Source organism: Rhopalosiphum padi, chromosome 4 (genome assembly GCF_020882245.1).
Source record: "Rhopalosiphum padi isolate XX-2018 chromosome 4, ASM2088224v1, whole genome shotgun sequence".
Classification (NCBI taxonomy): Eukaryota; Metazoa; Arthropoda; class Insecta; order Hemiptera; family Aphididae; genus Rhopalosiphum; species Rhopalosiphum padi.
This window is the reverse complement of record NC_083600.1, coordinates 44,715,112-44,734,976: the sequence shown is the minus strand read 5'-3', so window position 1 is coordinate 44,734,976 and position 19,865 is coordinate 44,715,112. Positions and strand designations below refer to the sequence as shown.

The following is a 19,865-nucleotide window of genomic DNA, read 5'->3' as shown; positions in this document are numbered from 1 at the left end:
ATTGGCATTTCGAGATATTATGATTTCGCGATATGACAACAGGCGGGGGCTGTGCTTGAAGTTATTTTATTAAATCGTATAAGTTATTAAAATGTACCGTTCGGACGGCTCATACGCATAATATATTATAATACACCAAACGTGATTTATGAATGATAATCGCGCGGTCAATTAGTTTAAGAAATAATAATTACAACAACGCGTAATGCCGTACAACAATAATAATATTATATCGGCTGTTCGAACGTATACATAGCCGAAACGATTTGGATAATTAATGCACATTAAAGTGACTATCTCGGACCATATTATAATTGCTAACGTATTGCCAGCTATTATTTTAATAATAATTTAATTTTCTCGACAGTCGGCCACCGTAACCGGATCGTTGATAAGTCAAAGACTCTGACAGTCGGCCGGTTCTCGTTTTCGCAGTTCGTTACATATTTTCATTATACGAATACACACTCACTTATTTGCATTTTGTCGGTGCCACGAGTGAGGTATAACATTATCATTATTATTGATATATTATAATATTATCGACTATTACGCGATAAACAGTGGTACCGGAAAAAGATAATTAGCAGAACTTTATAATATATTATATGCTTCGCGACGGCGTCGGTGTTGTTCAATATTGTGTCGAGTTCAGAAAATACCACGGAATGATAATTGTTGTAACAATTATTGTGTTATTATCAATCGTTCTGCGCATTGCGGTGATGTGTGAAATATACGCTTCGTACTTTACTAAACGTTATTCGTATACGTCGCACACGTCACGCAAATGTGTCGTACCGCGTAAAATCCGAATATGTGCCTACCGATTTCGCCGTAATGCGTTGCAATAATAATAATAATAATAATAATATTGGAATAATTTATCTTTCGAATGTGTTTTATCCCATTGTTCCGTCGGTAAAATTTTACGACATAATGATACTGTAACACAGACCGTCGAACCGTAATTATTGTATTACGCCGCACGCCCGTCGCGTCGGCGTAAAGCTAAACAATTATTTATATTTTTTTTTCGTATAAAATTAACGTCGAAAACAATAATATGTTCGAAACGATGAAACCGACCGTGTGCAGCAGTTTGGATTAGAGTCGTCGCTTTTTACGCGCGCAGACATAGATGTTTCCGTATCCGGTTTTCGATCACAAAGTCGTTACTATCGCCTCGTCAAATGCGCCGAACATTGCTGCTCAACATCACCACAACGATCCTCATGCTTGTAATCCAACAGAACAACGGTAAATCGGTAAAACGAAAGAAATACGTCATGGTCATAGTACACATATGGTCTCATAATCATTTGAATCATCGTAATCAATTTACATATAGTAGTCACATTATTTTATCTTTGAATTTTTTTTTGTTTCGGTGGGGTATATAACAATTGTTATAACGTCACAGTGGCGTCATTTAAGTTTTGAATAGGAGGGGGTATACGATTTGACCAATCCACAATATGACTGAATAAAAATACACTTATCGACTGTATGAATATATGCATACTTTCAATTATCACACTCTCAACTTCGAAACTCGAAAACATGATTTATAATGGTCCAATATAGTTGAATGGCCGAATGAACAGGAAAAATTAAATTAAATCGCGCAATTTAAAAAAAAAGTATTTATCATTTTTTATTGTTTTATCAACTTCCCTCCCCCACCACTTGATATATAACATTCTCATATCATTTTTTATTGCGGTATAATTTGGTTAGTAAATTATATGAGTTATACCAGCTGCCTCGTGTTTAAGTTTGTATGGACGGTATTAGGATAAAATACGAATAAGTCAATTTGACCAATTAGTCAATTATTGTTTTAAATTATCTGTCAAAATAAAAACGATACGTTTTTTGTTTTCAGAAAAGTAGTGATTTTGGACTTTTTCCCTTTTATCCATTGCGTGCCATTCATGCATGCACCTACGGTATAAATTATAGTATTTAGTGACATTAAAAAACTTAAAGGCCCCAACCGAAAAGGAATTGAATATTTAACAGATTTTACTACTTTACTGTGCATTATATACTCGTATCTATATTATAAAATTGTGTGCCTATTACATTAGTGTTTTATGTATGTTTGTCCGCTCTATAGCATGTTTCGTGAGGACTGTTATGCGGTTTGTGCAAAAAGCTGTCATCAGATGGGATGGGTTTGATCAAAAATACATACAAATGTTGTCCGTCAACGATAAAAACGTGGACATCCAATACTGGAATTCGTATGTAACACCGCAACGTAATAATATTAATAATAATAATATTAGTAATAGTATAAGTGAATATAGTACAGAGCGAAAAAACATACGCATCATGTCTTATACTCCTATAGGCTATATGATTACTTATTATAATAACATAATTGACCAACTTCAGCCACATTGAGATTAAAACATATTGATTCGGGTATCAATTCCATTGAAAACCTCAGTGTCAAATCAATCATTGTTATTATTTTTAATTTAGGTAAAATACAATTATTAATTCACATTTGAACACAGTGGCAAAGTGACGTAGGTATACGATTTAAAAGAAAAAATATTGATAATAATATAAGATTGACTATTGAATAAGCACGCCTGTCACGCTGGATGATTGTTATGTTTAATAAACGCATCGATATAATTTTAACAAAGATTGAAGATCAATATTAAAGTATATTGTAGCAAATTGGAGGTTCAAATTTGTAGATAGAATAGATAGATTAAGGGTTTTCTTGGCTCAGATAAAAAAATCTGTAAATTTATGTAGGTATAACATAATTTACATGGTCAAGGCGTATTTGTAAATAATATCAATAATTTAAAATAAAATATAAACAGAACTTGAAACAATTTTTAATTTATAGTTTATACTGCAGATAATATTATAATATTAAATTGAAGCTGCAGATAATCAATAGAAAGCTGGTATTTGCGCCACATCTTAATTTTAATTTTAGAAATTTAAGCCATGACAGAAAATGAAATAGCATTTTATTATGAAATATAATATATAGTTATTAGAATATACCTGCAAGTTTTATCGATTAGTTATAGTACATAAAATGTGAAATAAATAAATATCTATAGGTAACATAAATAATTGAATAATAAATTAAAATACTTCTTATTTCCTTACATATTTTATTATTAATTAAAATTTTAATAGTTAGGTTAAAAAAAAAATTATTTTCAATTATTTTAAAATGACACAATTTACAATTTTAGTAATGTTAAAAATGGTGTAAATTACTATTTTTGTAAGTACGAAATTGCACATTACATAATGCTCTTTTATTTAGTTATACGTGGTGCAAATAACCAAAATACAACAAAATAACTATAGTATGAGAAAAGTTTTTATATCAGCATACAAGTTAAGATCAAATGTGGCTTTCGAATTTAGGGATATTGGTAACGACAAATCGATAAAAATAAAATTCGATCACGAGTACGACATATTAGAACATTGGATTCCGGATTTGCCTTTAAAAGTAATTATACACGGATGGCTCGACTCTATCGTACACGAGGATGGCGTGTTTTGCATCAAAACAGGTAAAATATGTTATTATATATAAAAATAAAAATAAAGTTAAACTATCAATTTTTTGTGTCCACACAACATGTATAATATACTGATTCAATTTTCTTCTGCCCCATCATATACAAGGTGATTTTTTAAGCATGCTTACCCCATTTTTATGCTTAAATTATGCATATATTCAAATTTTGATTTTTAATAGTTTCAAGGTGTTAAAAAACAACGTTTTTATTAAAAAATTATATTTCTAAATATTTTTTATCCTTATATTTTTTTTAGGTTTTTTACTTTTTTGAATGATAACATTAAGTTTTAATTTAATATTCCAAAGCAGAATATTTTTCTGAATATTTTAATACATAAAAATCGAATTTAGATTGAGTAGTTTATGAGTTATACGTATTTAAAGTTTTGATTGGCGGAGCGGAGTGGTACGGGGTTACCCCGCAAAATGTTTGTCCACTATTCCGCTTGTCTATACTTTAAATACGTATAACTCATAAACTACTCGCTCTAAATTCGATTTTTATGTATCAAAATATTCAGAAAAATATTTTGCTTTGGAATATGAAATTAAAACTTAATGTTATCATTCAAAAAAGTAAAAAACTTAAAAAAAATATAAGGATAAAAAATATTTAAAAATATAATTTTTTAATAAAAATGTTGTTTTTTAACACCTTGAAACTGTTAAAAATCAAAATTTGAATATATGCATAATTTAAGCATAAAAATGGGGAAGCATGCTTAAAAAATCACCTTGTATATATATGTGTATATACATATAGTTGGCTCACGATACATTAACATTTTAATGCATGGCAAATAATACATATGGGTATTTTGTATTTTTCAAATAGCTTACATAAATGTCGGAGGATATAACGTGATAACCGTGGACTGGGGTGGCATAGCGGGAAACCGGAATTACATGTTGCCAATGTTGATGACGTCAAAAATAGGTGCCAGACTTTCCAAAGTGTTGGATAATATCGTGAGTCTCGGCGTAATCAAACCGGCGAACATACATCTGATCGGTCACAGTCTCGGGGCGCACATCGCCGGCGTGTGCGGGTCCCTGATGAAGTCAGGAAAAATCGGCCGGATAACGGGTGAGCAATGAACAGAAACACGACTGTTCGGCAGTCGATATCCGAATAAGAATTTAGGAAAATAACGTCTCGTCTTAGGTCTCGATCCGGCCGGACCGGGCTTTGAGTTTGCAAAGTTGCAGAAAAAAGGACTGAAAAAAACTGACGCTCTATTCGTGGACATAATCCACACGTCTGGTGGTTCCACGGGCATTTATCACTCGGCGGGTCATGCGGACTTCTTCCCAAACGGTGGCACCGTGCCTCAATCGGGCTGCTACGACGGTATGAAGTTCGAAAGGTTAATTGGAGTCGGTGAGTATAGAAAACAACGCTAAAATAATAACGTATTCGGGAAAGCTTACTGCGGCAAATACCGGAAGACGATTTTTGATTTTATCGACTTATTATTGGTCGTTGTTTATTTTGACTCGCAGAGCGCTTTTTATACTATTATAAAATCAAACAGAACCAGTGGCGGATTTACGGGGAGGGGTCCAGGGAGTCTGGACCCCCCCTAGACACCGATATATACATATATAATTATATAAGAAGACTAGATTTTATTTTGTAAATTTTGAAGTTTAGGTTCACATGTAATATAGTATAATATTTAGGATCCCTCTCCTAGAAAAATTTTGAAAATCCGCCACTGATCGTGACTTTAAAAGTATAAAATTCGTAATTACGCACACCGTCCGAATGCGGAATACCGAAATACGGAATAAATAATAGTACCAATTAACGATTGTGCTGTTTTGACTTTACCTGACAATTTTCTTTTGTACGCAGTTGGCTGCAGTCACTCTCGGGCGTACATGCTGTACGAAGACTCCATTTACAATGTCAATTCTATGAAGGGGGTCAAGTGTATGTCCTGGGATGATTACTTAGACAACAAGTGCGACAGTACCAAGGGAACGCCGATGGGACACGGCACTTCATCCAAGTTAGTAGAAACCACAACACGTTAATAAATAATGTATTTCTTAAATGACTTATCTATTGTATACGTAACATATAAAAAAAAAATGTTTCTTTCTTTGTTTCCAATCACAAAAAATAAAAATTTTAAAATAAAATACTTATAAACATAATAATTATTACAATGATTACTTTTACGATTTTAAATCGTGGTATTCTCTTTTAATTATGGTCAAGAATCATATTTTTGATTTAAACGCATAAACACGAATACCAATCTTAACGATATTATATTTACTTTGTCTTTTAAGCAACCCTTGAATTTGTCTCCAGTTTTTCGTGTTTACATAAAAAACAATAATATTATGTTGGTTACCATAATATTATTCTTCGTCTGTTTAGCGGTTCATTCAGGAACAGTGCTGCCATAAAAATCTCCCTCCATCTCTGTTTCTAATACGATGTCTATAATGTCACGTTGATAAATTGTTGGCAACAATGTGACAATTTGTCAGGTTGAATACCATATATACGATTAACTAATTTTTGCTAAAATCTTTGAATATGTTATATTATAAATATTATTGTTATAATATTCAATATTTTATATTATTAATAATAAGCAAACATTGTTATTAACTTGTCAACACAACCGGCGCACTATCCAGAAAACTATAAATAGCTTAAAATTTGTGTAAATATTTTTAAATTTTCATTATCAGGGCGAGAGGTGATTTTTATTTGAGGACCAAAAGTGCTGCCCCTTTCGATGCTCTGGAAACAACAAAAGAAGACCTCTAAATTTATGTCATATCTTTATATTACTAACGATGCGCGACGTTAAGTAACCGTGGACGACCATTGAACACTTCGATTTGTCAACATTTCAAGTTAAGATTAACAGCAATTTTATTTTATAATTAGCACAAAGCATAAATTATTAATATTTTTATGTTTGTTTCAAGGGGCTTTAAATTTTACTCGTGTTGTTAATCGATTTGAATTATTGCTATTATTTATAATTTTTGATGTAATTTATTATGATTGTTATTTAATGTAAATGGTTTAAAATTCTATTATTTTTGTTAAAAATATTTTGTGAATTTATATAAGTTGTTAATAAATTTGAGTACCTATAACGAAACATCGTTTTATTTTTATTTTTTAATACATTCAGAAGACTTAGTAAAATTTCATATAATGTTCTGGTGCAATGCGTGGCCAGAACTTCTTTATATATTAAAAAATAAATGGCCACACGAATAATTTTCTATGGATAATTTTCGTATACATTGTTATTTGTTGTTATCTTTTGAGGAGAGTTCTGATGACTGAGACTTAGTAGTTAGTACTTGTACTTCAGTGGTGTTGTAAATGTTATGAGCGTAAAATCGTACAACCCAGCCAGTTTTTCACTTCAGTTTAATACTTTTGAAATATTTCAAACGCTTAAACGCTTTGTTATAATTAAATATTACAGCATAATATAAATTATGTATACAAAAAAAGGTGGTGTGCAAAAAATATTACAATGACACGTCATAACAAATAATAATTTGTTTATTGTAAAACATAACATAGTATGGTAAGACAAACAAAAAAATTACTCAATAGTAAGTATATATTCACTCTGAACATTTTAAATAGTAATATTAAAATAATTTAAAACACATTTTTTTTAAGAACACGATTACGATGTGAATATTTCTATCTATACAGTGGAACAGCAACACTTTGTGAACATCGTAAGGGCAAATAAATTATTATTTTTTTTATTTCTTCATGATATTTACGATCTATTTTATAAAGACCGAAAAGTAAACGTGAAAAGAGTAAAAAAATATACAAATCAAACTTTTGATTATACCTAACCCGTTGGTGTCACTGTCTACATATTTTAACAATTATTTAGAATCTATTTTATTTTTTATTTTTGTACATATAATGTTATTTTGACCATTAAGATTGCCACGACATACCAGTTGTACCGCGATAAAGCTTATGTAGTTTTGGTAAAATATTTTATAGAAAAATGTAGTTTCATCTGTACTGACCCTAGATATTTATGTAGTACATGCGGTTATAAACTTATACATTTTGGGACTTTGGAAGGAGTATTAGTTATTTTTTAACATTAATATTTTTAAAGTTTTGAATTTTGTTGGATTTTTAACTCATATAAGTTGTAAAAAGATTTGTATATTCACGATTTGATATTTTTATCTTCAAATTACTTTTTATACATATATAATAATATGTGATCGAATAATTTATATTATTTGTACACAATATAATATAATAATAATTTGCGTTAAAAAGTGATCTCACACATAAATAATAACCATAACCGATAACATAATGATGTACATCAGAAAAAACCATTTATGTGATACTTAAATGATATAATAATATTATTATTATAATATTATAATACCATAAACCCTCATAAGCCTGTTGCATATTAGGTTTAGATTGTTTTTGAGTGAGATTTACCGTTTGTTCAGCTTGTACCATATGACAATTGTTGTCAGCGCGTAAGTGCACAAGAAAAAGAAACACATGTACAACAGTTCAGGATTAATATTCACATGATCGAATGACATTTCGGTTAGAAACTTCACTGGGTTCTTGTAGTGGCAGTACATCTCGTCGGAGCACGGTAAAACTCCCCTGGTGAAGCCGTACAGCGTGTACAAGACACTCTGGAATGACGCTCTAACGAAACTGAAATGATGCAGCCACACATACATGGCAGGTATGTCCGAAAACCTTATCGCAAACCCGAACATGGAGAGTAGCGCCAACGATACCGGTCCAACGAACACAGACATCTGAAACATGCAGAAAATTACTAAATAAATAAACCTACGTAAGACTAATTAATTGTCTGGTATATTTATTGACATTTAGCATAGCTTTACGTTCGTTTTTCACTACGGAATAAATAATAAAATCAACGATTAAACATTAATTTTTTTAGTAAGCACTCACAAGAAACATCATCTGTCAACGTTTTCAAAAAAAAATAATTTAATATAATTTATACAAACGATAGTCTATACAATAATATAATTATATACTGTTACTAGTTTTACGCAAAATAAAAATGAATTAAAAAAAATTTTGTTCGTTTTAAATTTTGAAGTCCGGACGATTTCAACTGGGATAGGCATAGGGCGAAAACGTTCAGTTTTCGATCGCAGTGTCAGTAAAAATTTGTATCGTAGAACTAACCCCGCAGTCGGGGAAACAAACCTTAAGTGGCATAGTTGCGCCGCACAGGAATCCTGCGCTCTGAGACGTCAGGGAAGTGGCCACCAGGAAAACGGCAAAGTAACCGAATCGCATCATTTCCATCGGTTGGCCGGTGATAAAGTACGCCGGTACGACGTAGGCGAGACAACACAATATCTGCGACGAGAAATTAAAACAAAATAATAATTCAGGGAACCGACGAGCCAGGGGAGGGGAGGAGTTTCTCAAAATTGGGACCCACGACGCCTGCCATCGCGTTTCGCGAACTCACCTGAAGCGGTATTTCGACAAGCAACACGGACACCATGTACGGGAAAAGCGTGTACCAACCGTTGAAGTGTTCCCTCTTCAAGACCAAGTACTCTAATGGGACTGCAGGGCACGCAATCATATCGGCGCGGTCAAAAAAATATAATATAATACGTGAGTATAAGTTTGCACGTCGAAGGAATTATTTATAAATAACTCGGAACTCTTAATAATTGTATATATCGTATTAAATGCTCACAAGAAACGATGACGGCCATCAGACCGGTGTAAGCCAAGAACAAATTGGTGCCGTACACGAACTTCATGTTGTTGAGCACTTGAGCCGCGTCGTTGCCCACTCCACGGTATATGTAGCTGACTATTAGGGCTACGGCGAAGTGGACGGCGATCCGCAACAGCGCGTTGGTCTGAAAACGTTTCAAACGACGCATAATTATTGCGTCTTATTGACGGTAATAACTCATAGTTGTAACGTAGTATCGCGGGTTTCTGACGTTTTATGTACGAGATTCTGAGCTAGGCGAGAGATGCATTTTGGTTTTCCGACGAGTTTTTTGGGTTTTTTTTTCTTCTATCGTATTCTCGATACTGTTTTTGAGTAAATCTGTTTTTTACACTACCTATAGCTCTTATACGATGGGCAGTTATATCATAACGTAGTATATGACGAAGAAGTGTTAGCGTAACTACCATTCCTACGGGCGGCTTATCAAATAGATTTAATTATAAAAAACATATTATATTAGGTTTGTTGAAACATTTTATATATATAATATATATACCCACTAAGAATATTGTACGCACATTGAACCTTATATATGTGTTACTATATAATGTGTTCGACATTAGTCACGTTGACAATTTTACCGGCACTCGTTTTTCAGAGGCACAGCGTTTTATCTATTTTTCAACAATAAAAATAAAATATTAACATGACATTATAAGCTCAAATTGAATTTATGCTTTACTATTAACTATTAAGTCGTATAAATTTAAAATAAATTTTAATTTAATTTAACGCTTGAAAAAGTTATGCAATTTTATTACAACATAAAAATTGGTTATTAAATAATATATAATCAACAAAAGATCACAATATATCCTTTCGCAAACGGTAAATATTAAATTGTTTTTATGCTCAGTATGGATTTCGTCTGCGTGAATGAGTAATAAAGACAATATTCACAGTGGTTAAACTATGGATTCATATAAATATGTATATTGTCCCTATAGTCTAATCTAATTAACCATTAATATTAATTTATGTACATTTTCGACAACATTATACGAACAAACTATATTAAATTATTCGTTTTAATACCTACAATACGTAAGTACATAACTTAATAAATGTCTCATGATATCATAATCTGTATACACAGTATAGTTAAGATTGTAAAGTATGTATGAAAAATAATACATGATTAATAAATACAAAGGTAGTAGATTTTTAAACACTATAGGTAAACACTGTTGTCGTGGCTAAATAATAATAGTAAATTAATATATTTGACATAATAGATACGCTCTTATTAACGACTATATACCTCCCGAACCGTCTAGAAATGTTTTTTTTATCAAACTTGTTATAGCAACTATAAAGCGCCAGATTTGTTAGATGTATGAAAAACCGAATAAATATCTGTTAGACATATATTATATAAAACGTATTTCGAATGCAGTGATTTAATCTATCAACGAATTTATAATAACACGCCGTTTTAAATATATTATGACGGTACCTATGCCCTTATATTGTGAAATGATATCAGGCGGCTATTTTTGTATTCTGTCCTTATAAAATATACATAACATCTTTTTACCTAATCTAGATGCACAGGTCACAGGTAATATAACTATATGAGAAAACTATATAATATGACTAATGAGTCATTACCTATCGTTATTTAAAACCCGATAACATTCACTTGATAAATAGTTAATGTCTAATGATTTCATTACGCATTTAAACGACAATATTTACCATATCATATCAACGTTATTTTATTATTATTTACTCACTTTGTTACGTTTGTTCATGATTACATTTCGCCAATATAAATGATAGGCTTGTACATAAAACTGAGGCTTATTTAAAAGCTCAGATTTATACGATAATCGTTTGTTATCGACATTGATGTTTTCCTGGCACGCGCCTACAAAACGAATAGATTTGCTTAACAATTATTATCATTGCACCTATTATAGAAATATTATATAACACGTGTTACGGAATATCAATATCAAGAAAACGTACCATTTTCAAGTTGTGTTTCGCGGCCTCCGCCAGAAATTGTAGGATATTTGTTGCGGTCATTTATGTATGTGATTTTTGTTGTATCGAACAATTTGACAAGTACATCAGTACCATATTCGCCTATGGCCACTTCGATCACTAAAAAACAATATACATATACCAACAGATTATTTTACGCATAATATAAATTTGAAAAAAGTGAAAGAACAATTGTCATTTTATGTGTTTTTTATCGTGAAAAGTTATGAATTCAGATGATTAATCGATTAAAACATTTTAATTTTAAAACTTGACATGAAATTTCTTAAAATATGTGTTGTTATTATTGGCATTTAGTTTCCATGAAATTACTTGGTGTATGAGTACACTTGTGAGTTGTGACATATAGGTACAGGATATATGCTTTTCAACTTTTTTTTCAATATATAACGATTTTAAATCGTGTATTTATTATCGTCATAGCTGATACACCGAAACAGGCACGTATAATTAGGGTTTTTTTTTGAGGGGGGAGGGTTTAAATAATTTTGAAAACAATTTTTATCATTATTTTTTTTATACGACTCATATGAACCCCCATGGATACGTGCCTGCACCGAAAAATTAATAAATAATTATAAGATTATATACATACAAAAATCGGCTGGATTATGGTACGTTGGACATACGACGGAATGTTCAGCAAAGTAAGGAATAACTAATTTAGGTGGTCCTTGGTAGATGCACCGGCCTGAGCTCAACGCATACACTTGGTCAAACTTTTCGAACAGTAAAGCACTAGGCTGGTGTAGTGTACACACCATGGTACGACTTTCATTGTGAGCTAAGTTGATCATCAGTGATACCAAATGACTGCAAGATTGACTGTCTAAACCACTATACGGTAAGATATTTAGATTTAATACATTATGGTATGATACTAATTATTATTATTATTATTAAAATAAATTTAAGATGTATATAGATAGGTAGATTGTATTTAAAAAAATATTCTGTGCTTTGTAATGTGTACCTAGCCAAATACTGATCAAACGGACCTCTTTGCTTAATATACGAGTATTATAGCTTCAATAAAATCTTCTTCAATTTGGTACATAATCGAAAGTAGTATAGATTACCTATGTGTCTATAACAATTTAATATATAAATTCGACGAGAATCACCTATAACACTTTCAGTGAAAGTATTATCCGGTATACTTACGTAGTGGGCTCGTCTAAAAATAATATTGACGGGTTGGTTATGAGCTCTAAAGCGATGGACAGTCTCTTTTTCTGGCCTCCCGAGAGCTGTTTGGTGATGGTGTCTCCGTGAACGGACAAACCCAACGCGTCGAGCAAGTTCTCCACTTGGCTGACTTTTGATAGAGTCGACACGGTTGTCGGTAACTTGAGGTGCGCAGCCACCGTCATCGATTCCCTGACGGTCAACAGGTCGCGCACGTAATCGTCCTGCTGTATGTAGCAACTGATGTTCGCCATTTGTTTTTCATCTCGCAGCGTATCGTTCAAATACACTTGGCCCGAACTTCCACTTATCCTGCAACGTATATTTAAGTCACGTCAGTGGATAATTGAAAGAAACATAGGTATAGCTCCAAAAAAGCGAAGAATAAAACTGTAAAAGACTTTTTTGATAAAAAAAAAACCAAGAATTATACATAATATATTACCTACTAATACTACATGAATATATGATATGTTAAGTACCAAATGTCTCGCTAAAATAATCGTTATAATTTCATTAAATTCATTAGTTCATCAATAATATTTTAATTTATCTATGCAGTATAGTTTAATAAACAGTATGTATTATAAAAGCAATTTGAGCCAAACTTTTTAAATTCCTACTACACCGACACGATCGTAAACGTATTGAACAATATAATAATATAACAACTTTAGCTAGGCGAGATGCACACACTAAAATACAATAATGTGAAAATTCTTTTTAAAATTGAACTTGGTCAAGTAAAGGTTTTAAATTCTTACAATAAATGCAAAATCATGGTTCTCCTATAACCTACACGATGTGTGAAATAATAGTTATGCCTTATTCTCTATATATTGCTCTATGATTATAGATAATTTACGAGGATTTTCCAAATACCTATACGAGTAGAACCGGTATAAAATATCAACACTAATTACTATGAATACAATGAAGATAAAAAATATTTTTAAAATATAAATACTTATTTTCCTATTATAATAAGAAATATTTTAAAAAAAAATCGAATGTTTCAAAGCACCTTTTTAATGTACCGAGTATCTTACTACATAATTTTTTATGACTAATTACATGGACTAAAAATGTACCCACCTATCATAATTTGCAATATAAAATATTTAATACTATCCCATAATTATATCGTGATATAAGGAACAACTTAATTTAAGATACATTATTATACATTATTATGTTAGATATACAAGCTACTTGTATCGAAAATACTGCCCAAACCTGAACTACTAGTTGAAAGTTAAAATGTTGAAAAATGGATTCGTTCATTTTTAGTTCACACAAAACGAACCTGTTCGGCTGTTCACTGATCTTTCCCGATTATTATTAAAATTGCAAAGGATTCGTATTAGAACTTAAATATGAGTGTATAGTATACGATTGCCTTTTGCAATTTTTCTATCTTATCGAATCGTCACGCAGTTTGATTAATTATTCTCCATGATGATTACAATAACCGTGCCTAGTCTGCAGACTACAATGGTTTTAACGTAATCTTAACAGTTAGCCATTACACACCGCGACACATAACTACATTTATTAAAACATTATTACTTAATGTAGATACTCACGAGTATCCGGCGAGTACGTTGAGTAATGTGCTCTTGCCACAACCCGACGGTCCCATGATGGCCGTTAGTTGTCCAGACCGGAAATTGCCATCGATGCCGTGCAAGATCTCCTTTTTCACTGAATAATCGAAAACGATTACTGATTATTGATTATACGCTTGGGTAATTACGACCATTACAGGAGTTTAGATGAGTAATCTTAAAATCAATATTGTTGTTCATACAATTTAATAAAAAGCGTTTAATGATTGAAAATAATTATATTATTATTATGTACAGTACACAACACTGCAGGTGACCATCAATGTGTATTGTGTACATAATATCAAAATTAATATAATATAATGTATATATAGGAAGTATGATATACTCATCACTCCTACTGTGATCTGATAGTTTATACATGCACATTGCACATTGCATAAAGTATTATTAGAGAATCAGTAAACAATAAAATACAATGGGAGACTTTTTAAATAAGTCGATATTTATTAAAATAATGCAAATTCGCTACAAATACAATTACATTAAACGTGTCCGTCAAAATTCACTGTGTTGCCAAATCATATTATGTGTACATATTACATATGATATATATTAACATTTTATATCTACATTTTAACAAAAAAATGTTTATGTTTTCGCATGGTACGATGATTGTTTTTTTGTACAATTAAAAAAAAAAAGTTGCAATTTTTGTCTATACATTTAAATATTAACTGTCAGAGTCAGACAACTCATTATCAAATATAATATTCTGATGTATATTTAATATTTATAATTTATATGCTTGATGGGGTGATTATAATAAATTTTAGATAATTTATTAAATAAGTTGATACTATAGCTATACTAAGATATGTCTTATATTTATTAATTAAATTATATTTTTAAAATACTAATGATTTATGATTAAAAATTAAAATATTTATCTACTATATGTCTACATGATTAAATTAACTGAATTAAACTTAATATTTGAAGATTAATTATTAATATATGTATAATTGTATGTTTAAGCATTACTGAAATAAGTTGATAAATTAAGACAGGCCTATGTATTTGTTATAAGTTTAATAATATTAATGAATAAAATTAAAAGTATACTGATTAGAAATATAAAAAGTAATTAGTTTGTTCAAAGTACAAATTAGTTAATAATAACAAAATATTGTTGATAAATTTTAACGAAAAGAAAAGTAAAAATATTATACACTAATCTTCTATACAAAACTTAATTATTTAAGTTTTTATAGTCTTCTCTCAAAAAGTGTAAAACATAAACAAATAAATACAATAAATGTTATGTACGTGTATAATATGTATTATTATGTATGCATAAAATATTTATATTATCGTGGAACACATTAGGTATGCATTTTTTCATGGGGAATAAGTTTAATCTTATTATTTTAAAAATTAACATTAATTTAAAAATTTAGCTTGAACTCACTTCGATTTAAAAATAACGTATATAAGGGTTTAATAATCAATAAACCTTGAATACGTAATATTTTGAGATTATATATTATACGATTTCCAGTTATTTTCAGTTAACGCAATACAGTATACTTATAAAAATAATCGTAAAAAAATTGTCATCACTATACCGTATTATTTTAGATACCCGAGTAATAATATTTTTTATTCGACATTTTTTTTTTTCGTACCCATAAACAATAAAAATGAGTTAATTATAGGCTAAGTGGGATGTAATTTTTCAAGTAACATATATTAAGATTTATTCCTAGTTTATTAATGTTAATTATTAAGACTTATATTAATACGATATTGGTTTTAAAGAATATTGATTATTGAACAAAAACCTCATCTTAAATTATTTAAGAAAGACAAAAAGCTATGACTATTTTTAAGGTTGTACATTTTATATATATAGAATCTATAAAAATTTAATTTTTTTTTTTAATTAATATCAACTCATTCGAAACATGTATTATAATAATATTCTATAACTAATTCAGAATTTGTTCACGAAAATCAGTTTGTTAACATTTTTAGAATAGTACCAAATCAATATTATTATTGTTTTTATATCCGTAATATTAATAATAGTAAAGTATACACCACTACGCACCAGACCACTAGAGTCAGTACAACCATTTCCTTTTTCTCTCTTATATATCATCTTTATTTTACATTCGCATAGTATCAGAGGTGGACTGGTACTGAGCCATATTAATACGAGTACATACAGATATAATATATACCTACTCTCTGCTAATAAACTAATGTCAGCTGGTAATTATCTATGTAATATTGACATATTTCGTACATCAATCACCACACTAACAGCATCATTGTATTTATAGTATTTAAAAAAAAAAATGTTTTCACTTTATTTGTAATCTATATTTAGTTATTATATAAATCTCTTGTCTTTTATTTATTTATTTTTGTTATTGTAATTTAATTATAAATTGTATTCTATTAGTTTAAGTTAAATCCTCAAATTATTAAACTTGTTCATTTAAATTTTAAATTTAATTTGGAGTATAAAAAAAAAATATTGTCATATTATAAATAATTGAAATTGGAATATTTTTCCGTAATAAAGAATATTATTATTATTATATGGGCTGCCTATTTTAGACTGAACCTAGAAATTGTCATCAACAGTTAAAATGAAAAAATCAAGGAAAAAATTCAAAAATTTTAATTACTTATGAATAGCTTGAAATTATTTAAATTTTATTGAGTATTGAAAATTTTAATTTAAATATCAGTAGAATGTTTTAACTGTTTTAAGTTTCTAAGATCAATATTTTTTTTTAATATTAACTAAGTAACAAAGTTCAGTTGAAGACGAGTCTATATTACCTATATGTTTACTAAAACAGTAAAAAGTTGTAACATTTGAACTTTAATCATCCATAAGAAATTGTGATAAGTGATATAACACTACTTTTATTTTTTAATTTAAAGAAAATAAACTTATGAAGAATCATGTATCAAAATCTCAAATCTTATGTAATAAATTAAAAATTTTATGAATTTTGCACTATAAAATAATTTTCAAAAATTTTCATGATTTTGAAGTTTTTTTAAAAAATTGATCATTGAATGTATATAAAAAAAAATGTATTTTCTGGAAAAAGCTTATGAAGTACTTTGTAATTTGTATTATATTTTCAAGGTTAAAAATGACTAAAAATTAGTCGATAATTATTGCAAACATATAAATAAAATCCAAAAAAACTTTTTTTTAAAACTATTAAATACTTAGTATAATCTTGTATGACTATTTGGTGAATATTTTAAGCGTAATGTTAAAAAAAATATATTTTATTTTGTCTCCATATACTGTGTAGTTTATAACTATGTTTTAAATCAATTGTTGACCTTTTTATTTTTCGAAAATTGTGTTAACATGCATATCTGTATATTATTATTATATGACCTCGTATTAAACATTGAGCCTTGGAAAATATTTTGTTTTATTTAATTTTAACAACGTTATATTTTTCCAGTAAAATAATATAATCTACATTTTAATATTGTTGGCTACCTATGTTATATATACAGGATGAATTAAAATGTATGTTACAGTAATTTCATCATACAAATATAAAATATTTGTAATAGAAAAAATGTAATACGAACGTGTTTTTATTTAGAAATATAAAAATGGTAAATAATTTATTTACAATATTTTAAGGCTCCCCTCCCCCTTATATTGGTCAACTTAGAAAATTCAAATAGAAACCTATGCATTGTTGCAATCATAATGTGAAAAACTTGTTACGGAGTATTTGGATACATAAAAATCGAAATTCGGTCGAGTATAGAGTTTATGGATTATAAGTATTTAAATGTTTCGGTGAGCGGCGTAGTAAGCCAACATTTTTCGAGGTATCACGGCGTACCACTACACTCTGCTCATCAAAATGTAAAATACTTAAAACTCATAAATTACTCGTTCGAATTTAAATTTGTATGTATTCAAATACTACAATGAAAATTCTTCACATGAAGATTGCAATAAAAATTGTACATTTGAATTTCTAAATAAAAAAAACTTTCGTATTTAATTTATTTTTTCCATTACGAATGTTTATATGATAAAGTGGCTATAAAATACATTTTGAATCGTCCTGTACATATATACGAGTATGTGTGCGTGTGTGTGTTAATGTTGTACGATATATAATATAAAAACAGTAATAAACGGCGCGTCACGGATAGTGACGGTCGCCGAAGCTAACCTCTTTTTAGCTTTTCGAAGGTGTTCACAGTATAGGTGAGACTTTCGAACGACAAGTGAATCTCTGGCTTTTTCGGAACCGATTGCAGCCCGGTAGTTCGTACGTCTTCGTTGTTGTTTTCGGTCTGTCGGTATTTGGCGTGGTTGAACATTTTGGTGAGATTCGGGAGAGAGAAAGAGAAATAGAAAGTTGTAGATAAAGAAATAGAAATGTAGGAAAAGATCTACAAGAATCGCTACAACATCACACCACCGGCGCACTGTGCAGGCCGGCAAGCTCGTGAAGTCGATGTGACGATATTATTTCAGAAATACGACTCCTGGTGGCAATACATATAATTCCCATCACGAGTCGGCCCAGCGTCCAAATATTATATAATATTAAAATGGGCTTGTATATAGTCGAGCAGGTGGGTAGGTACCCGCGTAATTTTATTAATTGTATTAACGAAAAACGAACTGTGAAAAAAAATCGATTTCCACCGAAAAACTATACGACCGAACGCGTGTTGTATAATATTGTGTTTATAATATTCTGTCGCGGTGTGCGCAAGTCTTATTATTCCGCGGCGGCGGGAAGTCGCTGGGGGAAAACGTTAAAACGAATTTTCTGTCAAAAAAATAAAACGCCAACGCGGTGATCGACCGCCTGCCGTCATCACTGAACTGTACATATATTATTAAAGAGTGTTCGTCCGATGTTGATCGCGTGATAAAATATTATATTTTATTTCTCTACGGCAATGTTATCGCACATTTTATATCAATATATTGTTACACTGCGCGTACAAGTCGAGTAGCACACCACGCCCGCGCAACGACTCGCGTCTATGACGACTGCCTATAAATTATTAATTATAATAATTATTTAATACAATGTAATTAATATACACGTGGTTAAAATAATAATTATTATTATAATCATTGGCAATTTATTGTTTTTAGCGATTCCGCAGAGACTCGTCTTTTTCACCGAATGTTAAATTAAGTTAGACTTAAACGACATCGCCATATCAATTTTAAAAACGACTTTCGCCATTTTTTTCGGGACAAACGTAGTAGGTATCTATCTAATCATCAGCGATTATAAAGGTATTATCCTGTATAATTTATACTTCATGTAAGCATGGTGACATAGTATTTAATTTACTCTTGCACTTTTATCACGATTGCCATTTTTTACCAAGTACTTTTTACAAAGTACAACCCGAATGAAATAAAAATTATTTAGGAATTTTCTGCACAATACTACCATAAACGATTCTTACTGCAGTAATTATGAATAAAATCCTATAAAAAATTATAATTGATCAATATGGTATAAACAATAAAAGGAAATATCAGATAATTGTGTTAAATTCACTCTCGATCCAAATAACTCAAGATTTGAGTTTATGGCACTCAAACACGTCCTGATTACAACTGCCTTAACAGAGTATCATTCAAAACCTCTTAAAACTATTAAAGCTGACAGTTCAGTG

General features: G+C 30.0%; 2 protein-coding genes across 3 annotated transcripts; one reads left to right on the top strand and one right to left on the bottom strand.

Annotated features, from left to right (window-relative positions):
- Positions 1-416: 416 nt before the first annotated feature.
- Positions 417-6,711, top strand: LOC132929786 (pancreatic triacylglycerol lipase-like). Of its 2 annotated transcripts, none has more exons than XM_060995347.1 (7): positions 417-1,260; positions 2,123-2,249; positions 3,415-3,566; positions 4,413-4,664; positions 4,743-4,958; positions 5,436-5,592; positions 6,290-6,711. In XM_060995347.1, exons 1-7 carry the CDS (start codon positions 1,194-1,196, stop codon positions 6,366-6,368), a joined length of 1,050 nt encoding a protein of 349 aa, XP_060851330.1. In that variant the 5' UTR covers positions 417-1,193; the 3' UTR covers positions 6,369-6,711. The 2 variants fall into 2 exon arrangements, with proteins under 2 accessions (XP_060851330.1, XP_060851331.1); XM_060995348.1 differs by having other exon boundaries at positions 417-1,268.
- A 404-nt stretch (positions 6,712-7,115) lies between these two features.
- LOC132930842 (ATP-binding cassette sub-family G member 1-like) lies at positions 7,116-19,088 on the bottom strand. The gene is made up of 10 exons (XM_060996921.1): positions 18,386-19,088; positions 14,163-14,280; positions 12,553-12,888; positions 11,984-12,225; positions 11,350-11,487; positions 11,115-11,248; positions 9,331-9,499; positions 9,094-9,194; positions 8,823-8,978; positions 7,116-8,398 (listed from the first exon to the last, which is right to left on the bottom strand). Exons 1-10 carry the CDS (start codon positions 18,534-18,536, stop codon positions 8,057-8,059), a joined length of 1,887 nt encoding a protein of 628 aa, XP_060852904.1. The 5' UTR covers positions 18,537-19,088; the 3' UTR covers positions 7,116-8,056.
- Positions 19,089-19,865: the final 777 nt, after the last annotated feature.

What these genes read in the sequence shown, in the direction of transcription:
- LOC132929786 (XM_060995347.1), top strand. Translation starts at nt 1,194, where the DNA reads ATGCGCCGAACATTGCTGCTCAACATCACCACAACGATCCTCATGCTT. An exon ending in GACATCCAATACTGGAATTC is followed by an intron (nt 2,250 to 3,414) that starts GTATGTAACACC and finishes TTTCGAATTTAG; the next exon opens with GGATATTGGTAACGACAAAT. An exon ending in AAAAATCGGCCGGATAACGG is followed by an intron (nt 4,665 to 4,742) that starts GTGAGCAATGAA and finishes GTCTCGTCTTAG; the next exon opens with GTCTCGATCCGGCCGGACCG.
- LOC132930842 (XM_060996921.1), bottom strand. Translation starts at nt 18,536, where the DNA reads ATGTTCAACCACGCCAAATACCGACAGACCGAAAACAACAACGAAGAC. An exon ending in CGAAACACAACTTGAAAATG is followed by an intron (nt 11,249 to 11,349) that starts GTACGTTTTCTT and finishes TTCGTTTTGTAG; the next exon opens with GCGCGTGCCAGGAAAACATC. An exon ending in TTGTCGAAATACCGCTTCAG is followed by an intron (nt 8,979 to 9,093) that starts GTGAGTTCGCGA and finishes TTCTCGTCGCAG; the next exon opens with ATATTGTGTTGTCTCGCCTA.